The sequence below is a fragment of the Cololabis saira genome, chromosome 21 (assembly GCF_033807715.1).
Source record: "Cololabis saira isolate AMF1-May2022 chromosome 21, fColSai1.1, whole genome shotgun sequence".
Taxonomy (NCBI): Eukaryota; Metazoa; Chordata; class Actinopteri; order Beloniformes; family Belonidae; genus Cololabis; species Cololabis saira.
Genome location: NC_084607.1, coordinates 21348298 through 21371605, shown reverse-complemented (window position 1 = coordinate 21371605; position 23308 = coordinate 21348298). Strand labels below are relative to the sequence as shown.

Here is a 23308-nt window from a genome sequence, read left to right as displayed (position 1 = left end):
AGGTCAAATCAGTCTGGTCTTTGTTCACAGCTTGCTCTCGTTTTGCAACGGCAGTGATGTTAGAAATAATTATAAAATAATAATGACTAGATTTGCTTAGCAATTCCGTAAACATTTCGTGACTCAAAATAGGCAGTTTAAAAATGCACTGCATTCATTAAAAGAGCAGTGTGTGAGGTCTGTAAGACGTAATTGTGCAGCCTACCGAACACGCCTTTCCTGTCCTCCGACTTGTACGAGTTTAGGAGGAACTGAAACCCGTTCTCATCCCGAAGCACCATAATGTTGCTGTTTTGGACGAAACTTGTGGCGTCTCAGTGGCGTTGGTGCCCCGAAACACTGACTGATGTATTCTGGAGAGTTTAATCCTAAACAACTCACAAGTTACTTAAAGGTGGACTTCAAACCCTTTGAGCATTGATTTCTTCCACTTGTCAGTTTTTCACTTGCTTACTTTCACTTGGTCGACTTTTACGGAACCTAATTTTCTCATTAGATTTAGGTCGCAAAACTACCAGGTCAGGGTTAGAAAAAGGTCATTTAAAACACATTTTGACTTCAACTATGATACTGAGAGGAGTCCTTGTGGGCAGAGTGGGTTAGAGAGGTTGCACCAGTTCCCACCCTTGTCAACTGCTGCAGTGTCCCGGGCAGGGCAACAACTCATAGACACCAGGGAGGCATCTGATGTAAAACGTATGTAACATAGAGAAAAGAAGCAGAGCGTTTATATAAATGTAGATTTTAAGTGGCATTTCATTAATTTGGCTTTTAAATGGGTGTTAAAAAAAACAAAAACAAAAAAAAAACAGTAAAATCCAAGAATCGTTGTAAACTTTAAGTAAAAAAGGTAATGTTTTGGTTGGTTTTACAAAATGAGTTGGAAATATTAGAAGTTTCGGGTACTCTAAACCTTATTTATTTGCTTTGCTTCATTTAAGAGATATCGCTATTACTGCATTTAGTTAGGCAGGCAAATAAGATAAAACGAGAAAGGAAATAAAAACTGACATCTGGATATTTTTCAGTGCACAAAAATGCCATGATTTAAATAAAGCAACCCAGAGAGCAGAGTTGGGTCCAGAGAGACAGAGCCAGCCAGAGAGAGACACAGATCCTCTGGTGAGTTTGATCTTTGTTATAAAATATGGAACCGTTTCACATTGAGAATTGTAAAGACATAAAGACAGTTGTCTTCCTGTTGTGTTGAATATTGTATGAGGTACTTCTGAGTATGGGGAAACACCTTAAGTCTATTCTTGGAGACGCACGGTTCAGAATTGGCGAGATAAGTGGAAGAACTGCAGTCAGGTAGAAAGCCTGAAACCTCCGGTGACAGCGCAAGCCACGGGGGCACACTGAATGATGATTACCCACGCTGCCAAAAAAGTGCCCTCTCATCATTTATTCTAACTGCAGCTGCTTAAAATGCAAAAAGCTCTCTGAAGAACTCGCACTTGTTTCTTTTGGTTTGTTTGTTTCCATTCTGAGCTGCAGAGTTTGGAGAGGATCCATCCAACACAACCTCAAAAAACAACATTTTAAAAATACATATAAAACAGAAAATAAAACGCGATTCTTACATTTGATTTGACTTTTATTTCAGCAGAGATGGTATGAACCAAATATACTTCAGGTTTTGCCTTGTCAACTTCTTTCATGTGCTCATATTTTCCTGTTTTTTAGACCTGAAACATATTCCAAAATTAGCTGAGGGGCAATTTAAGGCTTGAAATCAAGTTTCTTTTTTCAATTACTATTTTCATGTGATTCTTAACTTGTACAAGCATACAGTATGTACAATGTCATTAACATTAAGTTGGATTGCCTGCAAAAAATCCTCTCAATCCTACATACTGAAAGCTAAAGCATGAAAAATAATGGGGAAAAAAAATCCAATGTGATGCACATTTATTCTGGACAGTATCCTCCCCTTGTCCAAGCCTTGTTTCTACTGTGCAAAGGACTCATTCACTAACACTTTATTTGATGTGCTGTCACATGTGCAACAGTAGTCACCATGGTAAAGATATTTATGTGTAAACCCGCTGAATGTTACCATTAAGAACTACATGAAAGGTATTATTTTGATGATAATTTCCTTCTCAACATTTAGAGGGGAAAGGATTTGTTTAGGACAAACACGCTGACGATGATTCTGTTGCCAACGGCTGTACTTGTGTTTCATATGGACGTCTAGGAAACAAAAAACAAAACAATCTGCAATGCTAGTTTTACACAAACTAGAGTGTTTATCTTTTATTTAAAGCAAGTTAGAATTCATAATTAATCTGTATTTAACATTTAAGAACATCCGAGTGTGCAGTGTTGCAGCAGCGATGCCATGAAAATTAATATTAGAGACACAGAAAAAATGCTCCCCTATTCTGCCTTCTGAAAAAGAAAGATTGAAATTACAGATATAATAAACCACAAATTACATGTTTCAAACTGTTTATGGATGGCCTCGGTTTGTTGTTCTGTTACAAAATGGGGACCCCGTACTGCATCAGCACCGTCACACTGGCAAAAGCATCAACACAGAATAAAGGAGAGCGAAGAAGACTCACACTGTCCTACATTGAAGCTGCTCTCCATAATCCGCGCGGGCAGATTTTTTCATTTCCACCTGGAAGTCAGCCAGTCCAGAGGATTTTTTTTTTTTTTTTTTTTCACTGTTGACAACGTTCCATTGTCCAGATTACAGAACGTATATAGCCACGTTTATTATAGATAGTCCTACTAGAACTGACATGCCCGCCAGCTGGAAATAAAAACTAAATAAAAATAAAATTCATGAAAAATGCTCTGTGACCTTGGCAAAGGTTACAATTCACTCTGACTTCATCATGAATGCAGTGCAACGATCATTTAATAAAACATGCTTCAACTGTTCAAACAGCTGTTCAGTTATTCACCGTATCATGACGTTGCTGTGACGTCACATCTCTGGATCTTGTCGCCTCTTTCATTCAGCGTAAAAGGGCATTCATTGTCTTTTTTTCTGTTTTCTGAGGCAGAAAAGTGGGAAGCTTAAGCTGTCAGAGCGCATGATGGAGCAGTTTAAACACATTTTGACTTCTCTCGCATCCCTTGTTATCAGTGCTTACAGGGAGCTGTGCTACAAAAAGCTGACAAAAAGTCCACAAGCAAAAGCACATATGGTTCTCACACAAGGCCATTTACCATTGAAACAAATCATTTTAGTAAGTTTTTTTTTTTTTTAAATAATGTGCTGCTAATGGACAAAAATCATGAGCAGAAAAAGCAAGAAAAATACACTTTCTACAAGAAGGAAATCTCTGAATTTCACATGAAAATATTGTTAACAGAGACGCTCAAGAGAGGAACAATCACAAAATGTTAACAAATCCTTATATCGCTGTGGGTACACATCACATAATGCATGTATTTTTCTGACATTCTGCGCTGTCCAGTAACCTACTGCATCATGACTTCTGTTATTTTTATTTTCAAGGTTGAACAGAAACTAATGTTTACTCAGAAAGTCCACAAAGGTGAAAAAAAACTAAATCTGGAGATGATATCAAAGTTTATCTCTTTGTCACCTCCCTTACATTTGTTTCCTCGTGAGAGAAACTAAAAAAGAAAAACACAGACACAGATATCTACCCCAGCATTAATAACAGACTCCATTTAAGCGGTGATGTCTTCGGTTTTATCCCGCCATTGGTGCCAAAATGCACCATTTCCCTACATTTAAAAAAATATGTCACATCCATGAATCAAAACCTTTTCTCTTGTCCAATACGAGGCAATTAAGACCAAAGTCTGTCTGATAGCAACATTCATAATGTCTCATCTGACTGTGCCTCGACATCTCAATATTTTATGAGTGATGACACACTTAATTTAGAGAAATATCTGCAGTTCAGTGCTGCTTATTGCCGCCCTCGTTCATAAACACGGTTAATAATTACCCACGAGAGAGACTAGGGATTGTCCTTGAGGGTGAGACCCAGCCCCTGCGCTCGCTGAGCGTCCAGCTGACGTCACCGGCTCTGCTGATTCGCCAGCGCTGGGCAGATGTCCGACATTGCTATTAACCTGAGCGGAAGCAGCCAGTCCGTAAAGCTGTTTGGGACATGGCAGCTGCTCAAGGGGCAGTGAGGTATTAAGCATAGATTTACAAGAATGAAAATGTCCTCCCTCCCTCATAATCTCTGGTCTTTTTGCACGCAAGACAAGCAATACCCACGGGAACGTACACACACGGTCTTACGTAATGTTGTCAGCACGCGGCATTGGCTTGCTTTGACGCAACACACTTAACTCTGCATATTGACAGAAAGCATGCTCTGCCACTTGTGAACCGATCTGAGTTCGGTGCTCAAGCTCATGCACAATATTTAGACAGCCTGCCACGTTTTAGATGCCTCAAAGTGATTGACAGTCGGGACCGATGTTGTCCACACCTCTCATCCACCTCTTTGTCACCGCAGGCTGCCTTTGGTGTCTTGCAAAGACACACCCAGCATGTAGTGCTCGACCACAGTCTTCTACAGCACATCAAAGCCTGTTTGAGCTCACAGTAAGAAGGACTACAGAGCAGCAATGTCATTATTAGAAAATGCAACCAAGGATAGCTGTTTTCAAAGGGTCAAATGACAGCTGAACTGCTGAATAAAAGAAACACAGGTTGACAGCATGTCGTATCAATGCAGCAGACGGATTCGAGAGCATACAGTATCTTCCTCAGACGAGCGAGCTTATCGGAAGTCTTCTGGAAAGTCTTCGGGGTTCAAACTGAATGGAAACGTGAACTTCAAAATCCAATAAACACAGTCTTCGAGACTACGCAGTCAGAACACATAAATATGCAAAGATAGTGCACTGCTACTCGTGCCTTTGGGATTTGACAGAAGCATCAAACAGTCTCAAACTTCTGCATCCCTGCGGCCATACTGCATCCCATATATCCATACTTTTACGAATCAAAAGCACGGTCTTCACAGATTTCCAGAGCAGCCTTGCTTGCACCACCAAACACTTCCACGTTGGCATCAATCCAAGGAACCACATTTCCGGGCATGTATGCCGAGCAGTTGGCCAGACCCATGATGTCCACAGGCCGCAGCACTCTGTCCCACATGTTGAACTGGCTGAGCTCGCCCACAAAGGCTTGTGTGGCATCAAAACGGCCTCCGACGACGTCCTTGATTGGGAGAGAGAGCAGAGTGTATCACCGAGGGTTATTTCTGAGGGAACTGTATCAGACTTTAATTAAAACGAATCAATTCTCTTTGAATCATGTCATACTGCCAAGCAACATTGAATGTTTTGTCAGTGTGCTGCCACTTTAAAAAATATCTAGGTGTTATGCACTCTCCAGTATTTTGCAACCTGCTGCAATAACACCTTCAAATTAATGACTGCAACATAAAGCATTGTCATCCCCCCCTAGGGTCTAAACTAATGCTTTACCAGGAAATTTAGTGTGGTTAACTTGTATGTCTCTGCACTTTTTTAAGTACATACATGATACTGTCAAGGAGCTAATAGAACAATAACCTGACAATAGCTCCCACGAGTGTAATGTGCAGTTTAAAAAGAGAGGAATTGAGTCATCTTTCTAGGGTCACAAAAGCGTGAGAAGAGTCTCAGTGCCTCCCCGCTGCTCCCTGCTCTGAGCCTGCAGCACTGAGCTTAGGGGGAGAATACACACCGACAAACCTCACACACACTCATGCACACACATCAACCTCCTCTATAACACCAAAGGCTTCAGTCTCACCTGCTCCTGGCCCAGGATGATTACCCCGCCAGGTTTAATTGGGTGCCAGGGGGCCAGGTTGTCCCCTGTGCCCAGACGCTCGCCATCCTGGTAAGCCTCCCAGAAGCCGTCTCTAGTCGTCCAGGTGATGCAGATGTGGTGCCATCGCCCATCGCTCACTGAGAGGGGAAGCTGGGCCACCTGCTCGAGGAGTTTTGTATGGAGGGTTAAAGGCGTCGGGGCAGGAGGGAGGGCAGGCCAAAGCAGGGAAGGAGGAGAGGGGGCATAAAAAGGCAGAACGATGAGTCAAGAGAGGTATGAATTTAATTGTGGCACGTTAGAAACAAGGACAGCAATTAGATGGGTTACGGCTTCAAAGAGAGACAGCCCCCCCTAAAGAGAATCCTCCAAGCCAGTGTGACATTTAAAATTTAGATTACCCAGGTGACATAAAGGGATAAAACATCCTTCAAAGCAATTGGATAGCTGGAAGCAAAACGGTGTCCTCTCATAGTTTTCTGCTTTAAGCAAAGATCAAAGAAAAACAACTGGTTATTTTACCAACCAATAAAATCAGCTCAGGATTCAGCACAGCACATCAGATTATTAGCGCGCACTGTAACTCATTAGCCTTTTTATTATGAGCCTGAAGCATTCCTTGTTGCAGATGCAGCTCTAAATGCAAATAAAGCTGAGAAGATGGAAGTCACTGACAGTGAAAGTCAGTTAGTCACAATTACAGAAGCCGTTGACCTCATTAAAAACGCCAGGTGGCATGTTTTCATTAACAGGACTACAGGGAACACTCAAGGTGTTGTTACAAAGTTTGTTGAAGTGGTCAGAACCATATCTGAGTTTTATGATTGTGAAAAGAAAATAAGTTCCATCAAAGAATCTAAAGCAACAAAAAATATGACAGCAATGGTGTTTTACACACGAACAGCTTAATATTAAAACACTGCGTCTACAGGGCATAGTATTACTTACTAGTCTACTCATCTTTAGTCAAATGACAACAAATGATTTAATTTACGGAACATAAAAGGTGAAATTCAGCAGGCATTGCAGAATAATAAAAATAAATCATATCCCTCAGCAAAAGCAAAGTCTACCTTTCCAGTACGCCAGCAAGAGAAAAACAGCCTTAACTGTTGCTAAAGTGATAAAAATGTTGGTAACAGTCAATGGAAAAATTAAATACATATCCATTAGATTATAACGTAGCATTGTATAATAAAAATCAGCTTTTCACTATTTTTTACAATGAGGTACAACCTCCGACAAACACATGACATAGTTTACCATCAATTTTTTTCTCACAAAAATGAAATCAAATGCAGAAGCAGTGTGTGTAAAAACTATGTACACCATTTGGTCAGAAGCATTCAGTTGTGCATTAACACAATGACAAACAGGAAAGTCATCAGCAATGATCTTAGAAAAGCAGTTGTCTCTAACCATATATCTCAGAATGGTTATAAATCAATCCTCAAAGAATATGGTGTCGATCATTTTACAGAAGTACGGATTATTCAAAAATGGAAAATATTCAAATGAGTTGCCAACCTTTCCAGGACAGAATGTCCCAGCATGTTCGCCCCAAGGTCAGAACAACTAATGCTCAGAGAAAACTGAAAAACTCCAATAGTCTCAAATCCCACAGGGGAGCTGGTGATTTAATGTTAAAATTCATGACTATACACAGCTACAATAAACAACACAAGTATGTCTAGCTTGTTTGGAATGACTGACAAGACAAAGCCCCTTCTCTATGAAAGTGATGTTTTAATACACATTACCACATTTGGTGAAAACCAAACAAAGTATATTACCACATGCCAACTATCAAGCACGGTGGTACAAGTTTGATGATTTGGGCCCGTTTTGCAGTCACAGGACGAGAGGACCTCTCAGCCACTGAGTTGAGCATGAATGCCTCTCTGTATTCCAGGTGTCCGTTTCACAAAGCAGGTTTAGTGAAAACTCGGAGTCTGTTAACCCTGAAATGAGAGAAACTCGGAGTTTTCCGTTTCACAAAGGGAGGTAACTCAAACCAGAGAAAGAGAGGTAACTCTAGCCCGTTTCACAAAGAGAGGTAACTTAAGCTCTCGGTCAGTTACCGTAGTAACAGACGCTCTGAACCTAACCTGGTCGGGACCAGGTTTATCTCAATGAACCTCGAGTTTCTCTGTGTCTCCGCCTCTTTCAGAGCCGCACGCACATTTGATTTCCTCATTCATTCAGTCAGCAGGCGAGTTTTGGCGAAGTTCTGCCGTCTGTCATTAAAAACAGAGTCAGAATATATATTAGAAGTCCATTGTCACGAACATGGCATGTCCTTTTGATGAAGACACAATTGATGAAGGTGCAGCATTAATGCGCAGAGAATTAAATATTCATCGGGAGATGGTTATCAGACCGCGTAATACATTTATATTACATAGTCTCATTACAGGCAAAGCAATATATGTTAATCCTTTATTTGTTATAATTTTGATGATTTAATTGTTTATTGATTTCATAATATATTCACATTTTTTGAGATTTTTTATTTGGGGTTTTCATAAACTGTGAGCCATAATCATCAAAATTATAACAAATAAAGGCTTGAAATATCTCACTTTGTATGTAGTGGGAAATAATATTTGTTTCACTTTAAGTTGAATTTAAGTTGAATGAAGTTTTGCAATATATTCAAATTTTCCGACGTCCACCTGTATATTATTACATAAATAAATAAGAGCATAATATGTGTCAGTATTGGTTCAATACGGAACGCAACTTTTAATTCCCAATTACAGTGTGTGGCAATTACAATGTGTTTTTTTCCCCGAAATATGCTCTCATACTCGCCACACGCACGTATTAACACTTCTAACTCCAGTGGCGAGAAGTATGTGGATCTTCAGATGCAAACTAATGTTTCCTCAAAGGGATTTTGTAAATTGAAATGTTAAATAAAGTTTAAAAAAAAAAAAGAAAAAGTATGTGGATCTTTTGTTGTCGCCAGTTGCCATGGTGACTCGTCGAATCGGGGCTCAATTGATGCTGGCTTTTTATAGTTGTGGCGCACGCGCTTAACTCCAGGTGAAACTACTAAACCGCTGTTCTGGAACCGAAAACTCAAGAGTTTCCGATCTCAGAGTAGATCCACTAAGAGTTCAGGATTAGACTCCAGGACCCCAGGTGTGCTTAGTTTTCACACAGTATTTGCCTTACCCTTTGTTAGAAAGGCAATTACATGGTGCATTTTGTCGTGTCATTGTTCATCTGAGGTTATATTTCCATAAATTTAGACCTGGTGAGACCAATGTGGCTGTATCTTGAATTTTTTCATTACATACAATATAGGAAAAGCTTTTAAAATTGTTAAAGTATACTTCAAAAGGGAGGTATGTAAAGTTCTGCAGATTCAAGGGAAACATAACGTGAAAATAAGTTACTAAAATGTCTGCTTGCAGGTAGCAGGATTAAAAGTGATATTTGCCTTGACATTATCAAAAAATGCATCAACCCAATGCAATTTAAGAAAAAAGTAACATCCTCTCTATATTGTGTGAAGTTCCCTTCTTAGAGCACAACCATCATTAAAGACTAAAGCAGCAGATCAAGCCCATAAACTTGCCAAGGGAGCTCTGTGTTACAGTTGTAAAAGGCTGGTGGAATCTAGCATTGATTCGATTCCCGCAGTCCTATTTGAACGAAATCTGAGATACTGGGAGCGTGTTTTATGCACTAATGAGAAAATAAAGCGATATCAACAATCTTCCAGTGCAAAGAGACAAAATATCCTGATGAAGACACCGCTGTGTAACAACAAAGCTCTCCTCTCTGCAGCTTAAAAATAAAACCAGACAACGCTGCACTTTTCAATACTGTTGAAGCAGCTTTCTGTTTCCTTCTCTCCTTCTCAGTATGCAGCTGAATGAACAGCATAAACATCTTGCCCCTGCGGACCCTGTTATCAGTGTGAGCAAGTTCAACTCACGGGTGTGCTGCTGCAAACATGGTCATCATATTCACCACCCTTGTCTCATTCCCTTCCATCCAGCTCAATTTCACTCTTTCTTGGTTTCTAACTTCCCTTTTTCCTTCAGATTTTTCTCCCTTTTCTGATGGCGCTCCATTGCTGCCACAGCTCTGGCAACTTTTTGATTTCCTTCGTTATTCCACCACTTTTTCAGTCCCACTCTCATCCATTTCTCCCACCATCTCCCTCTGATCTGTCTGACTTGAACGCATGTATAATGCATGGTGAAGGGAAAACTGCAGGGAGACCTGCCAGTGCCAATAACACCCAACGTAAACAAGATAGTGGGGAAAAAAAACCTCAACAAAAACTAAAAACAAAACCCTCCATTTTAGGAATATTCTTACAGTAAATGTACCCGAATGCTTACACTGATTCAACAGCAACTTTGACATTATGAATAAAAAATGCCTTTAATGGCAGTTCTCTGCTTTAAATATCTTTAAATATTCATATTTGTTTGTAAAATCCAGCTGTCTAGAGTCTTAACTGAATTCCTACTCATGGAAATTTCACAGAAAGAGCCTGTCTCTGTAGTAGCAAATAGATGTAAGACCATCAAATGAAACCATGTGGCAGCCAGAGTCCTCTAATGAATAGTGTTATCCTTGGCTAAGTGTGGAATGTGGGTCAGTCATATTAAATGTTTATATGGTACAAAATTAAATATTCCCAGCTAATGGCCAGTGAATCCCTTCTTAACTGTGTCATTCATTTACTAATATATATATATATATATATATATATATATATATATATATATATATATATATATATATATATATATATATATATATATATATATATATATATATATATATATATATATATATGTATATACATATATATATATATATATATATATATATATATACACATCACTAGCGGAGCAGGCGGGGGGGCAGGGGGGGCGGCCGCCCCGGGCCCACTGCTCCGTGGGGGCCCACGCTGAAGAGGGGAGAAAAAAAGTGTTCTGAATAAAATAAGGAAAGTTGGACTATATAACAATTGCGATCATAAGGATAAAGTTGTTTGAAAAATAAAAATGAAAGAAATAGTCCCTTCTCCCCTTGTGTGTCTGCCTGTCATGTACGGGTACGTGCGCATGTTGTCTGTTTACTTTTAAGGCTGATTTATGGTTCTGCGTTACACCAACGCAGAGGCTACGCCGTAGGGTACGGTGTAGGGTGGGCGTCGCCGCATACCCTACGCCATAGGCTCTGCGTTGGTGTAACGCGGAACCATAAATCAGCCTTTAGCCAGTTGTCGCATCAGAAGTAGCAGGAGAGTCATGCTGAGTTTCAGCAGCTGAAATGATTAAAAACTTTCTCCGGGCTGCATGGATGAGGCCTCAAACCTCACCTTGCTCTCAATGGAAAGGGACAACGCCATTGATGAGAGCAAAGTGATTGAAAGGTTTGCGGCGATGAAGAACCGGCTGATCGTTAAATGTGCGCACCCCTAAGATGAAAACTTAGCCTTAAAAATAAAAATATCCCCACGATAAGTCATAATTATGAGATAAAATTCGAAATTATGAGATAGAAAGTCGAAAGTATGAGATAGAAAGTTTAAATTATGAGATGGAAAGTCATAATTATGAGATAAAAAGTTGAAATTATGACTTTTTATGTCATAATTATGACTTACCGTGGGGATATTTTTATTTTTAAGGCTAAGATTTCTTCTTATTTTTTTCTTTTACTGGTGGAAATGGGCTTCCATAGACATCACTGGATGTCATTTGATTTTTATCTCCAGTTTGATACTTATATCTTAACGTCTGCATTAGGCTTATAATTAGGTCTGACATAATGACTGGCAAAATCCATGGTGCTGAAACCTCATGTGATGGTTCTGACCGTGTCGCCAATGTGCTGTGGTTGTGTGTCAGAGGGCTGATCTGTGCCATTTTTTTAGCGATTATGTTTTAAAGGGGATGTTTAGACCCAAAGGGCCCATCAAGAATGCTTCGCCCCCCTAAGGCTGGGACCTCTGCTCCGCCCCTCATATACATACATACATACACCACCTGCTTTTTTCATACCACAGAGCAGGCTCAGATGGGTATTATCATTCAGTCTTTGTACTTAAGGAGCATCTCATTTGGTTTGACTGCCATCGTTAAAGCCAGCTATGTTGCCAGGCATATCATAAATTTTTTCCTCCTTCAGAAAATTACAGCAGAGTAACGACATAATGTCCTGAGGTTTTATTACAATGTACCGTATGTGACATGGTGTGTTCAAAATATAACAGGAATAGAGTACAACAGCTCCCTTTTAAGTTGTGTCTTTACACTGTTTTTCATATATGCTGGTTTTGGAGGGTGGAGTCAGACATTAGGCAAACCTAATCCTCCACTCATGCGGTACAGCTTTGTACTATCCATTTCAGAGGCATAGGAAATGCAGCATAATGTGAAGTTCGGTGGAGATAAAGCCCCGTCCCCCCATAGCATACTATAGACCTACCTTATCATTGACTAGTAGTTCAATGGGGTTGTTTCCCCATTCGATGAGGACTATCTCGTTGGCCTGGCCTGGGACACCGTAGGAGAAAGGGGTTCCTATGCCAGGACTGGCGCTGGACTTGAGCCACATACAAACAGTGAATGCATACATCTCTGGGAGGCTCTTCTTGATGCGTCCATACAGATAGTTGGTCCGAAGAGGGAGGGACACCTTGAAGTCTTCGGGTGACTTAAAGGCATTGTTACCTGTTGACAGAGAAAGACCACCAATCTTTACCACTGTATTTTCAGTAGTATTTTATATGTGATGATGACAGCAGGAAGCAGAAACAGTGAATAACATGGCTGGTATCTTCTTTGCTCTTTTGTTTACTGTTTATAACCTTCATAAAATGAGATTTTCATTAAAACATAAGTATATGCATGTTGCACAGTTAAGCAAATGGGACAAAAGCACTGTACTTCCTCAAACAAAATGATCCAACATCAGATGCAACACTGATTAGCGGCAAACTTGAGCATTGGTTTTAAGGAGCTGATGTAACTTTTATCATGCAACAATAAGTTCAACTTAAGGTTTTCATTATCTGTTGGACTGTTGTTTTGATACAAGATCAATTTTTTTAAACATTCTGAACATAGACACTTTTACATGGTGCTTTCAAATTAGCTGTTTTTCTACGATACTGTTGGGTCTCCTTAGCTAGGTTGGTTTTAATGGGTTGGCATTGCATGAAATTAGAATTTTCCATTCCAACTGTTGGATTTAAGGTATTGGAAATAATTGTATTATGCATGAATTGCACTGAATTGGACTGAATTTGACCATCTTTTGGACTCAAGTCCATTATGTGAACTTTTTAAACTTTGACTTTTTAAAAGGGCCTTGGGAAGACTTCTTTGTGAATTGGCGCTACACAAGTAAAGGGGATTGAACTTAACTGAGCCAGACCAGGATTTTAAATGGACTGAATTGAACTGAGAGAAATGTATTATTATATTCAATCAGGAAGAGGTTTATTTCTTGCCCATCTTCACAGTTTTTTCTTGGGATTTATGTTTCCTCTCGTTTAGCAACACTTCCTTCCATCTTTACACTGATGCCCAGCTTCTCTGCTCTTTCCGTCCAAATTACTCCTTCAGTTCCACTGAGTTATAGAATTTTTTTAACTATTGCCAAGACCTGGTTGACCGCCAACTTTCTACAGTTAAATTCAGGAAAAACTGACACTTATATTATTTTTGTTCCTAACAGCTAGACTTGTTAGGCAGCTATAGACGCCCAGTAGACTGTTTCATTAATCGACAAAGCCTCTATGATTTCACCCCTAAGTTTTCTGAAGACTGCTTTTGAAGCTTTTTTTGTACATCTTACAATTGGATAGAACAAACAGGCCAGGAAAATAGCCTGGAATACGCTAAACTATGATGTGAATTAATGTAACTTTACATTCATTCTTATCAAAGCAGTGTAAACATCCTCATTTCAAGTGCCACAACTGAAATGACATCTAAAACAATGTCTGAAATGAAAGCTGCCAGAGCTGCAATGAGGACAAACACAACTCTACCTCTGCTTGCGATATATCAGGTTGTCGCTACCAGCATCGCTACATGATATACTGCAGGTCCCAGCAACCTTTCACTGCAATGCATCCTGAAATGATCCGATGTATAGCTCCAAGCTCTTTCAGCTATTCCACGCCAGAAGACTTGCGGCGCTGCTGGAGAACATTTGCACTGAGACCTCCCATTTCTAATGTTTCAGTGGTGAAATCAGAAATGACCACTGCATTTAGCCGATGCTCCATCCATTCCCGCAAGCTGCCTGCTCTGAGCTAAGCTTCATCCCCGGACCCTTCAAGGTCAACTCACAGTCAGTTACAGGTTTCTCTTAGTAAAATTACCAACACAGCACAATGTTTTGTGTTTAAAGTATGAATGATTATGCTTTCCATCCATGTAAGCAACATTGCAAAGTTAAGACCAGGGGTCCGTTTCCCAAAGCAGGTTTAGTGAAAACTCTGAGTCTGTTAACCCTGAAATGAGGGAAACTCTGAGTTTTCCGTTTCACAAATGGAGGTAACTCAAACCAGAGAAAGAGAGGTAACTCTAGCCTGTTTCACAAAGAGAAGTAACTTAAGCTCTGGGTCAGTTACCGTAGTAACACACGCTCTGAACCTAACCTGGTCGGGACCAGGTTTATCTCAATGAACCTGGAGTTTCTCTGTGTCTCCGTCCTCTTTCAGAGCCACAGGCACATTTGATTTCTTCATTCATTCAGTCAGCAGGCCAGTTTTGGCGAAGTTCTGCCGTCTGTCATTAAAAACAGAGTCAGTATATATATTAGAAGTCCATTGTCATGAACATGGCATGTCCTTTTGATGAAGACCCAATTGATGAAGGTGCAGCATTCATTTTTTTTTTTTTTAGGGAGATGGTTATCAGACCGCGTAATACATTTATATTACATAGTCTCATCATTACAGGCAAAAGCAATATATGTTTATCCTTTATTTGTTATATTTTTGATGATTGAATTGTTTAATGATTTCATAATATATTCAAATTTTTTTAGATTTATTTGGGGGTTTCATAAACTGTGAGCCATAATCATCAAAATTATAACCATCCATCAAGGAGTTCCACAGGATTGCAGGTGAATGATGTAGAGATCTGTTAAATTAATTTTATATTATATTCTGTGCTGTGTTGTTACTCTTTTTTCGAAAAACATGTTCCAATTCGCCGTATGCGCGCATTAAAATCTCTAATTCCATTCGGGTGAAAAAGTACACAGCGTGAAGTATGTGGATCTTCAGATGCAATTTTGTAAATTGAAATGTTAAATAAAGTTTAAAAGTTTGTTGTCGCCGGTTGCCATGGTGACTCGTCGAATCGGGGCTCCATTAAAACTGGCTTTTGATAGTTGTGGGGCACGCGCTTAACTCCAGGTGAAACTACTTAGAGTTGAGTAAATTACCTCAAATCCGCTGTTCTGGAACCAAAAACTCAGAGTTTCCGATCTCAGAGTAGATCAACTAAGAGTTCAGGATTAGACTCAGAGTTTGTTGAACCTGCTTTGTGAAACGGACCCCTGTTGTTACATGGAAGGGATGATTTGTGCTTTTGTATCTTCAAGGCTGAACTACTGTGATTCCCTCTACCTGTCTGGGAAAAACAATCTTGAATCAGCTGCAATCAATTCAAAATGCAACCAATTTAAAAACCCTTCACTGGTTTCCAGTCAAGTTTAGAACAGATTTAGAAATTCTTAAACCTTTAAAGCTGCCAACAGTAAAAGCCACCCAGGTATAGAGTATCTCTGATCTCTGAAGGCCCTTCTCTTGCAGCCGGTCTCTGAGGTCTTCTGAGCAGAGACTGCTGCTGGTGACTTGTTCTCATTGTAAAACACGTTAGAAGTGGGTTTTTGGGGTAGACTCTGAACCTCTACCACTATGTCTTTGTTTTCTAGCTTCAGAGGACGTTTTTGAGAAGCAGCAGAAACTTGTAAGAGTTTTATTAATTAGTTGACGCAAGGCTGCCCAAACCTGTCTAAGTTTCTTCTCTCTTTCATTCTTTTAATTATTTTTTGCTTAAATCTAACCAAAGCCAGATTTTGATCAAACGTTTATCAGTACCAGTATCAGGTACTTTGATTAAGGAATTGAAAAGTTTCCCTCGGATAGGGGTTTTCAGTGTTTCCTCTGTAGTCTAGTACTAGGAAGATAAGTCAATTAGTCTGTTGAATTGCTGCCCATCAATCTGATGCTTTTCTGAGTGAGAAACAGTAGCGAAGTGGCAGTGAAAGAAGGATGTTCACTTTAGCTGCAGTCACTCAAATCTGCAAAATAATGCTATTGCTGTTGTGTGGCTGTTTTGATCTGTACTTTAGAACATAACTACTCTGAAACGATTAGAAAATGCTTTTATTTCAGCGATTTGCTCCTTTTGTTATCATAGTTGTTGCTGTATCTCCTCGTTCATTTATTATCTAGCTTAGACTCAAACGTGTTTATTTCCAACCCATTTACAGGATGAACGAAATACAGATTTTCCGGTCTCAGTTCAGTATAAAAAGTAAGTTAGGAACATAAATATAAACTCTGAAAAAAATTTTAACTAAAGAAGAAAGAGGATAAAAATAAACTAAGTATATAATCTTCAGCATAATAAATAAACATTGCAACTTCTATATGGCTATGAACATACTTTATGTATATTCACTGTAACTTAAGCTGCACCATCTCTCTTCTACTCACTGAACCGGGCATGAAAGGCTGAGTTTGAATACTGAGTTTACAGAGAGTAATTAATAGTGATTTCTGAAGAAATATTAGAAATGGGTGCGTTCAAAAGCGATGGCAAATGACTTCTGAAAATACTTACCATAACGATTAGAGGCCACTAAATGAAAAGTCAGGTAATCTTAAAAAATACTACTGTCTTTTCTAGAACTGTTTTGGGAGGTATTATAATTCCCTTGTACTTTGTTTAACTCCACTGGTGATGGTCGTGAAAAATTCAGCGACAGTGAAATTTCCTCAAGTTGAAAATTGAACTAAAATGCTTTCAGCCTTACCACAACCGACTGGAAATAAGAGTGCCAACATTGTACATGATATAACAGCACCACAATCCTCACCTGGCCCCAAAGCATACTTTTGTGACGCTGTTTTCTGGCACAAGTGAACAAAGACAGTTACAGTATATGTCAATCATTGGCACCTTTTACATTGCCGTACACCCCGCGTTTATTACCTGACTTTAGCGTGTTGACTGTTAACTGACATGGGGTTGCTCAAAGACCAGCCTAAACACGGGTCTGCTCTGATGTTAATTGGTTGATGTAGGATGGCAGGACCTGGATGGGATTTATTGATAACAAGATGTAGGAAGTCTGAGAGCACCTCATCCTCAGTGCTGAGGATGTAATAAATCAGCATATAATTGGAACTGTAAAATGTAACTGGCTACTAAAATGACAGGACGCGGCTTTGCAATAAATGCAACTCGGGTCATTACAATTTGTGCTACACCATTTGGGGGAAAGCCATTCCACAAATCCCCCTGCTATTCAGGGTAGCAGGGATCTGGCACCCACTCCAACTCCTGCGCTCAGTGCTGCATCAACCAGCTCTTCTAATGCGGGTGAGGCCAGCCAAACACACAACGGGGCCATCCTGTTTTGGATTACCACTCGATCACGCCTCCTGACTCCAGCCACCTCCCCACTCCCAAATCGGCTTCAGGCACCAGAGAAACAGTAACATCCCTTGCAGTTACACTGCCCAGCGCGCGTTACGCAAGAGGTCAGGGAAAGTAACGCTGTCTAATCTAAAAATGCCTACTCAAGGAAAGCCACATGTCCCCCACAAGACAGCTGCTAAGGGACTCCCCCCTGGTGCCTTCCCGTTATGCTGGCACACTCAAGGCCACCACAGGAATGCACTACTAAAAAGTTTTTTATTAAAAAAAAAATAATAATAATAATTGTAATTGGTACAAAGTCATTTGGTTGAAATTATAGTTACAAAGAAGTATGGTGTCAACTCAACATCAAATTGTATTGTTAACCATAACTGTGACCGAAGAAAAAAAAGAGTCTAGCAGAGAGTGCAATCATCTTTCTGGGTTATACTTCTCTTTTCTCTCCATCAGTTCTAAAATCATTGCATTTTTCGAACCATCTTTCTCAATTGTGATTTTTCTTTTTGCAGTTGCAGTTCTGAAACAAGTGTTAAGTCAGCACTGGGAAGATCTACAGCAGGGAAGCAGGATATACCTGAGCTACAACATCAGAATGCCAAAAAACGTGCTTGCCGCAGTCATGGAGAACCAGCAAGAGGAGGTAAGTTGTTAATGTCTGTCTCGTCATTATCTTATAACATAAAGTTGTCAAGGACATTAACAACTTACCTCTATAGATGACAGGTGCTGAGTCGTTCAGTAGCCAATGGGCGTCCTTTGGTGTTGAATTGATGCCATAAGAGTGTTACAACAGTCAGAAAACAAAAGTTTTTGTCTGTAGTCTGTCTTTTAGGATAACTAACTGATAACTAAAATGTTAACTGCCAGACGTCAGCCAAGCTGCGTCCATCCACAGCTAGCTTATCCTTGGCCCAGCTGGGTTTCTCTGGCAGAAAGGTCAAATGCAACCGTGATCCGTATCCCTCCAGACTTGTCTTGAATTGTGTGGGGGCAAAGGTGACTTGGCTAGAGCAGGCAGCTCAATCAGAGACCAGCTTGGTGATCGGCCATTCACCAGATTTGAGCTGCAGCCGGGGCTGCCAGCCATCGGCAGTTTCCCCCCAATAGAAGACCAATTTGGCTGTCAATCAGTGGTATTGCAGCCTGAACCGTGACGAGGATAACCCAGAGAAGGTGGCAGCAGTCTGTTCATATAATTAACGGAGCAAATCAAGTCATATTATCTTTAGAATAAGACAATATGGCTGGTTGATTATAAAAACTAAGAGCTAGGCAGCTAAAGTGCTGACTGATAGCCATTAATGTCATACTTTAATGTAGCCATTCCTCAAAAAAAGAAGAAAAAATAAACCCACACACATATCTCTAATTGTGCTTACAGTTGTGATTGATTTGCTGTTGGAGCCAGCCCCTAGTGGTAGTTCAAGGAAGTTTTTTTTTTACTTCCTTTCTGGTGTCATACCAGCAAACTGGACGTAACCCTTCATCATGAATGCACTGAGGTGTTGTGCTTGTAGTCTGACATCAACTGAGCTGTTGGCCAATAACAGGTGAACTATGTCAGCCAACTGTGAATTATCCAGAGTGCAGTAATATCTTTTCCTGGTAGAATGATATTACCTGCAAACTGCAAACCCTCCTCTACTTTCACCACTCTGTGGACAGTCTCTGTCTGCCTGCATAGTCTGAGACGTGATGGAGGTCTGAACATATATACGTCACGGCTTATAAAATATGTGGCCGACTGTTGACCAGCTAGGAAAGGATTACAAGAGTTTTAGTCTGCCAAACAGAGAATCTCTCAGTTACAAGAAAAATGAGAAAACCTTGATGCTAGATTGTGTGTGAGCACAAGGGAGTACTTTACTGAAAATGTAAGGGAGAATGAAAAGGTAACTGTAGAACAACAGTTGTGAGAGCCAAATAGAGAGCTCAATAATCAATTTGCATCTAATTTGCACAAATAAAAAACTATGAATGTGCGAATTTGATTGAAAGCTTGTTTTATTTGGGTTAAGCTAAGTATCTGGCAATTCTTCAGCGCTAATATCCTGCAACTACCGGTAAATGAATTTCCAATAAGAACAATGTTGAACAAGGATTTTTTTTTAATGATAAATATATCTAATCATTATACTTAGAAAATAACAATTAAATTATAAATAAACAATGTGTGCTTGTTGAATGGTCCCACCTCTGAGCTTCTCATTAATACTGTATTAATAGAAACTCAGATTCAAACTCACAATTTACACTGGCTCCCTGGATATACCCAACATCCAGCAGGGAAACATACTGAATCCAAGGTGGGACAATGTTATAAAATCATTGTTGCAATAGTTAAATTTCACACATTTCTGCATAACAAAACAACACCACAAACTCCAACCTCGAAACCTGCTCTCAGACAGAATCAGCACCATTCTGGCACTTATTAGAACTCAACAAAATAAGACTCACACACAAGGTGTGTATTAGCTGGATTAGTATTGACTGATGATACTGCATATGTGGTTGCTGCAGCTTTTTTTTCTCTGAGCAATTAACTTTGATTCTGTAAAGCTAATACTTGTAATCAGTAACTAATTGAATTTGCAGTCCTGGGGGACACAAACCAAATGGAAACATCCAGTCAGTTAAAAAATGAAAAAAATCTAAGCTATTTATCTTTTGGGTAGGGATATTTTATGCTATTTTGACATCTACCATCAAAGAGAAACCCCAGTGTAGACGTCTCTTGAATTTTGCTTAAACTAATTAAGCATTCAGCATTGCTTTCCAAGCTTTATGTTTTAGAGACCAGGAGCTTCTTTGAGAATAGCTCTGTGGAATTAATTTTTTCAAATTTCTTTATTTTTAGTTAGTTTGCTCTTCACAACTTTGAACAGGGATTGACTAATCAATGCTAAGTCTGTCATAGAGAAGGAAAAAAAAAGTCTGGCATTAAATCTGACCAATCTTTCACAGCACCCAATATAACACTTACTTTTCTCAAGCTCTGTAATCCTCTCCACGAGGGAATTGAGAGCGCTCTCGGTGCGTTGGCGGTGGGCCGCTGTTTCATTGTAGAGCTGGCTCTTCTCCTCCTCCAGCTCGGCCACCTTCCGGAGGAGCTGGGTCTCCAGCGCCCCCAGACGTTGCCGCAGAATCTCGCGAAGCTCTGGTGGCAGGGGAGCAAGGGCCGCAACTCCTCCAGCTGAAATGTTCGTGCTGGGGAGTCGCAAACTCTGCTGCTGAGAGGCAGATAAAACGGTGTTTAGACAGACAGTGCAGTAGACTGCTGATCGGATGGGTCTGATACCGTTTTAGCAACAATCTCTTTGATACAGCAATAACTAAATGAAGGCCGTGTGTCCCTGTGGCAGACTTTGACTGGCGACCTGCCAAACACCCCATGGCTCGGAGTCGGCTGGGTATTATCGCCCCCAAGTTGATACCAGACGTGAACACAGATTGGTTATGAAAATGGAGAAAACAACTGTACAGGCCCCTCACTTACAGCCAATGGATAATTGCTCCAAAACATCCATCTCTACCGTTGTCTTGATGTCAAGTTCACATTGCTATTCAGATATTCTGGGACATGACCACATTTGATTGCTCTTTCCTGATAAAATGAGTAAACAAGAGATTTTCTGGTGATCAGACTCTAGAATGTGAGGAGAGCCACCTCTTGGCCCTGAATGCAACTGCTGATTTATGCAGACAGCTTTGATTATTGAGAAAGGACCATATGCTCTAAACAGTGGCCTGGCAATACTCTTCAGTTTAAGCTGATAGATATATGATTAAAAAGCAATATAATATGCTTCCTTGCTGCTGCAGTATGTCCTTGATTTGATCAGCATATTAAAACTTCCAGTAAAGGGGGATGGGCTTGTGAAAAGAGAGTAAGATGGATGCACGATATATCATATACATAATGATGTACTTACATTTGAAAATACATGGTAATGGTTTTAGGATTGTCAGGTTGTGAAAAATGCTCTACACTTTTATCATGACATAAGAGATCAAGTTAGAGCTTATATCGGCCTTCGTGTAAGTCCTGACTTCACCATAGGTCACATCGGTATGAGATGAGTATAATCTCGGAGCTTTGTAGAAATAACGAGAGCAGCCGAAGTGGCAGGCTGCTAAAGAAAGAGCTTGTGGAGATGCAAAGGTCTCAAATGTACAGATATCAACCAGTAGAGCTCTGATTATTTGAGTAATTTCAATTACTAGAGCTGTAATGCAGGTGACATCTGGAGGAAGTAATGTAATCAGAATAATTAGTCATATGACTGCAAATACATTTTTAATGATGTATTCACTTTATCCCAATGTAATTGACACTGCAGTAGTATAATTTCTATTTGGGGCTTTAGTAAGTATTATTCTATTTAGTTCAGTATGTGGAACACACAGGACTAGGCACAACTATAATAAATTATTCAAGGATTTGTAGCAAATCCCTGTGCCACATGCATTATATCCTCATTTCACATTATTTTTTTATTTATCTATTTTTTTAATGATAATAATTCTTAACTCACAATCAAAGGATGAAAATATAATATCATAACATGCCAGTATCCTGAACCTTTGATCTCCTGATTCTCCCCCACAGATTTCCGTGCAACCAGAATAAGGTATTACCAGATGCGCAATGCTTGAAGTTTTAAGCCTGATTTATGGTTCCGCGTTACACCAACGCAAACGCTACGGCGTCGCGCGTACCCCTACGCCGTACCCTACGGCGTAGGCTCTGCGTCGATTTAACGCAGAACCATAATTCAGGCTTTACACTGTTGAAGGGGCTGAAATATGTGAGGAGCATTTGATGCAATTGTGTTTTTTTCTCTTCCACTGTATCAGAATCTTGGTTCAAGAGAGACATTTCTAAAAAAAAAAAAAAAAAAAGGATTTATAATTGTAGTACTGCATTTTTTTTAAAATAAAATAAAAAATAAAAAATAAATAAATAAATGTTTCCTCTTACCTCCAAGTTCTCCAGCCGACCCTTGAGGGTCTGCATGGTCTTGCCCAGCTGGCTGATGGTCTCGCCGGGGTCCCGGGGCAAGTCCCCCATGGTGTTCTTCCCGTACTCCTTCCGTCTGGAGCCCTGACCCCGGGACTTGCCCTGCGACACCTCGTCGGCCGCCGACTCGCAGCGCGCCAGCTTGGAGTTGAGCTCTTTAATGGTCCCCTGATGGCTCACGATGGTCTCCTTCTGCTGCAGGATGGTTTCCCGGAGCTGGATGATGGTGTTGCGCAGCTCGTCCTCCACGGGGCCGCTGCTCTGGACGCGGTTCCCCGCGGGCCCGGACCCGCAGCCGGGCTCTGCGCCCGGAGGAATGGCGTTGCACACGAAGCGGCTACCTGTGGCATCTTGGCTGCGCACAGTGCGCCCGCTGGCTAAATACAAAAGTCCTACAATTAAAGCAAGCATCCTGGCGCGGATGGACTATACAAATCCCCCAAATAAAAAAGGAGATCTGAGGCTCCTAAATCGCCTATTGAAGTCTCCGGCAAAGGCAATAAACTTATGTGAACCGCAAGTAGTTAATTCAGTTCAGCATATTTCACTTCCAAAGTTTGAAAGAAACAAAAAAAAAAAAAAAAAAAAAAAACGCAAAAAGAACAAATTTAGTTTTTGATGCGATCATAAAATTAATAAATATGAATCCGCAATGACATCCCGTATCACTCCTTTAACAACCACATGGTCGCTCCTCTCTAAACTAACGAAAGGATCTCAGCAGGTGGATGCTCGATTAAATCGAATGTAGACAACTCATCCTCTAAAGGAAGAAAAAAAAAAGAGTTCAAGCCTACAGGTTTGCAATATTTAGAAAGAAAATCCACAGAGGGCTGC

General features: G+C 40.2%; 1 protein-coding gene across 1 annotated transcript; it reads right to left on the bottom strand.

Moving 5' to 3' along the window:
• Positions 1–1643: 1643 nt before the first annotated feature.
• nptx2a (neuronal pentraxin 2a) lies at positions 1644–23013 on the bottom strand. Its single transcript, XM_061711382.1, has 5 exons — positions 22433–23013; positions 20435–20681; positions 12239–12483; positions 5756–5935; positions 1644–5176 (listed from the first exon to the last, which is right to left on the bottom strand). The coding sequence occupies exons 1-5, from the start codon at positions 22880–22882 to the stop codon at positions 4949–4951; spliced, it is 1350 nt and encodes a 449-aa protein (XP_061567366.1). The 5' UTR covers positions 22883–23013; the 3' UTR covers positions 1644–4948.
• Between the last annotated feature and the right edge of the window lie 295 nt (positions 23014–23308).

What these genes read in the sequence shown, in the direction of transcription:
- nptx2a (XM_061711382.1), bottom strand. Translation starts at nt 22,882, where the DNA reads ATGCTTGCTTTAATTGTAGGACTTTTGTATTTAGCCAGCGGGCGCACT. An exon ending in GATTACAGAGCTTGAGAAAA is followed by an intron (nt 12,484 to 20,434) that starts GTAAGTGTTATA and finishes CTCTGTCAACAG; the next exon opens with GTAACAATGCCTTTAAGTCA. An exon ending in AACTACTAGTCAATGATAAG is followed by an intron (nt 5,936 to 12,238) that starts GTAGGTCTATAG and finishes CTCCTCGAGCAG; the next exon opens with GTGGCCCAGCTTCCCCTCTC.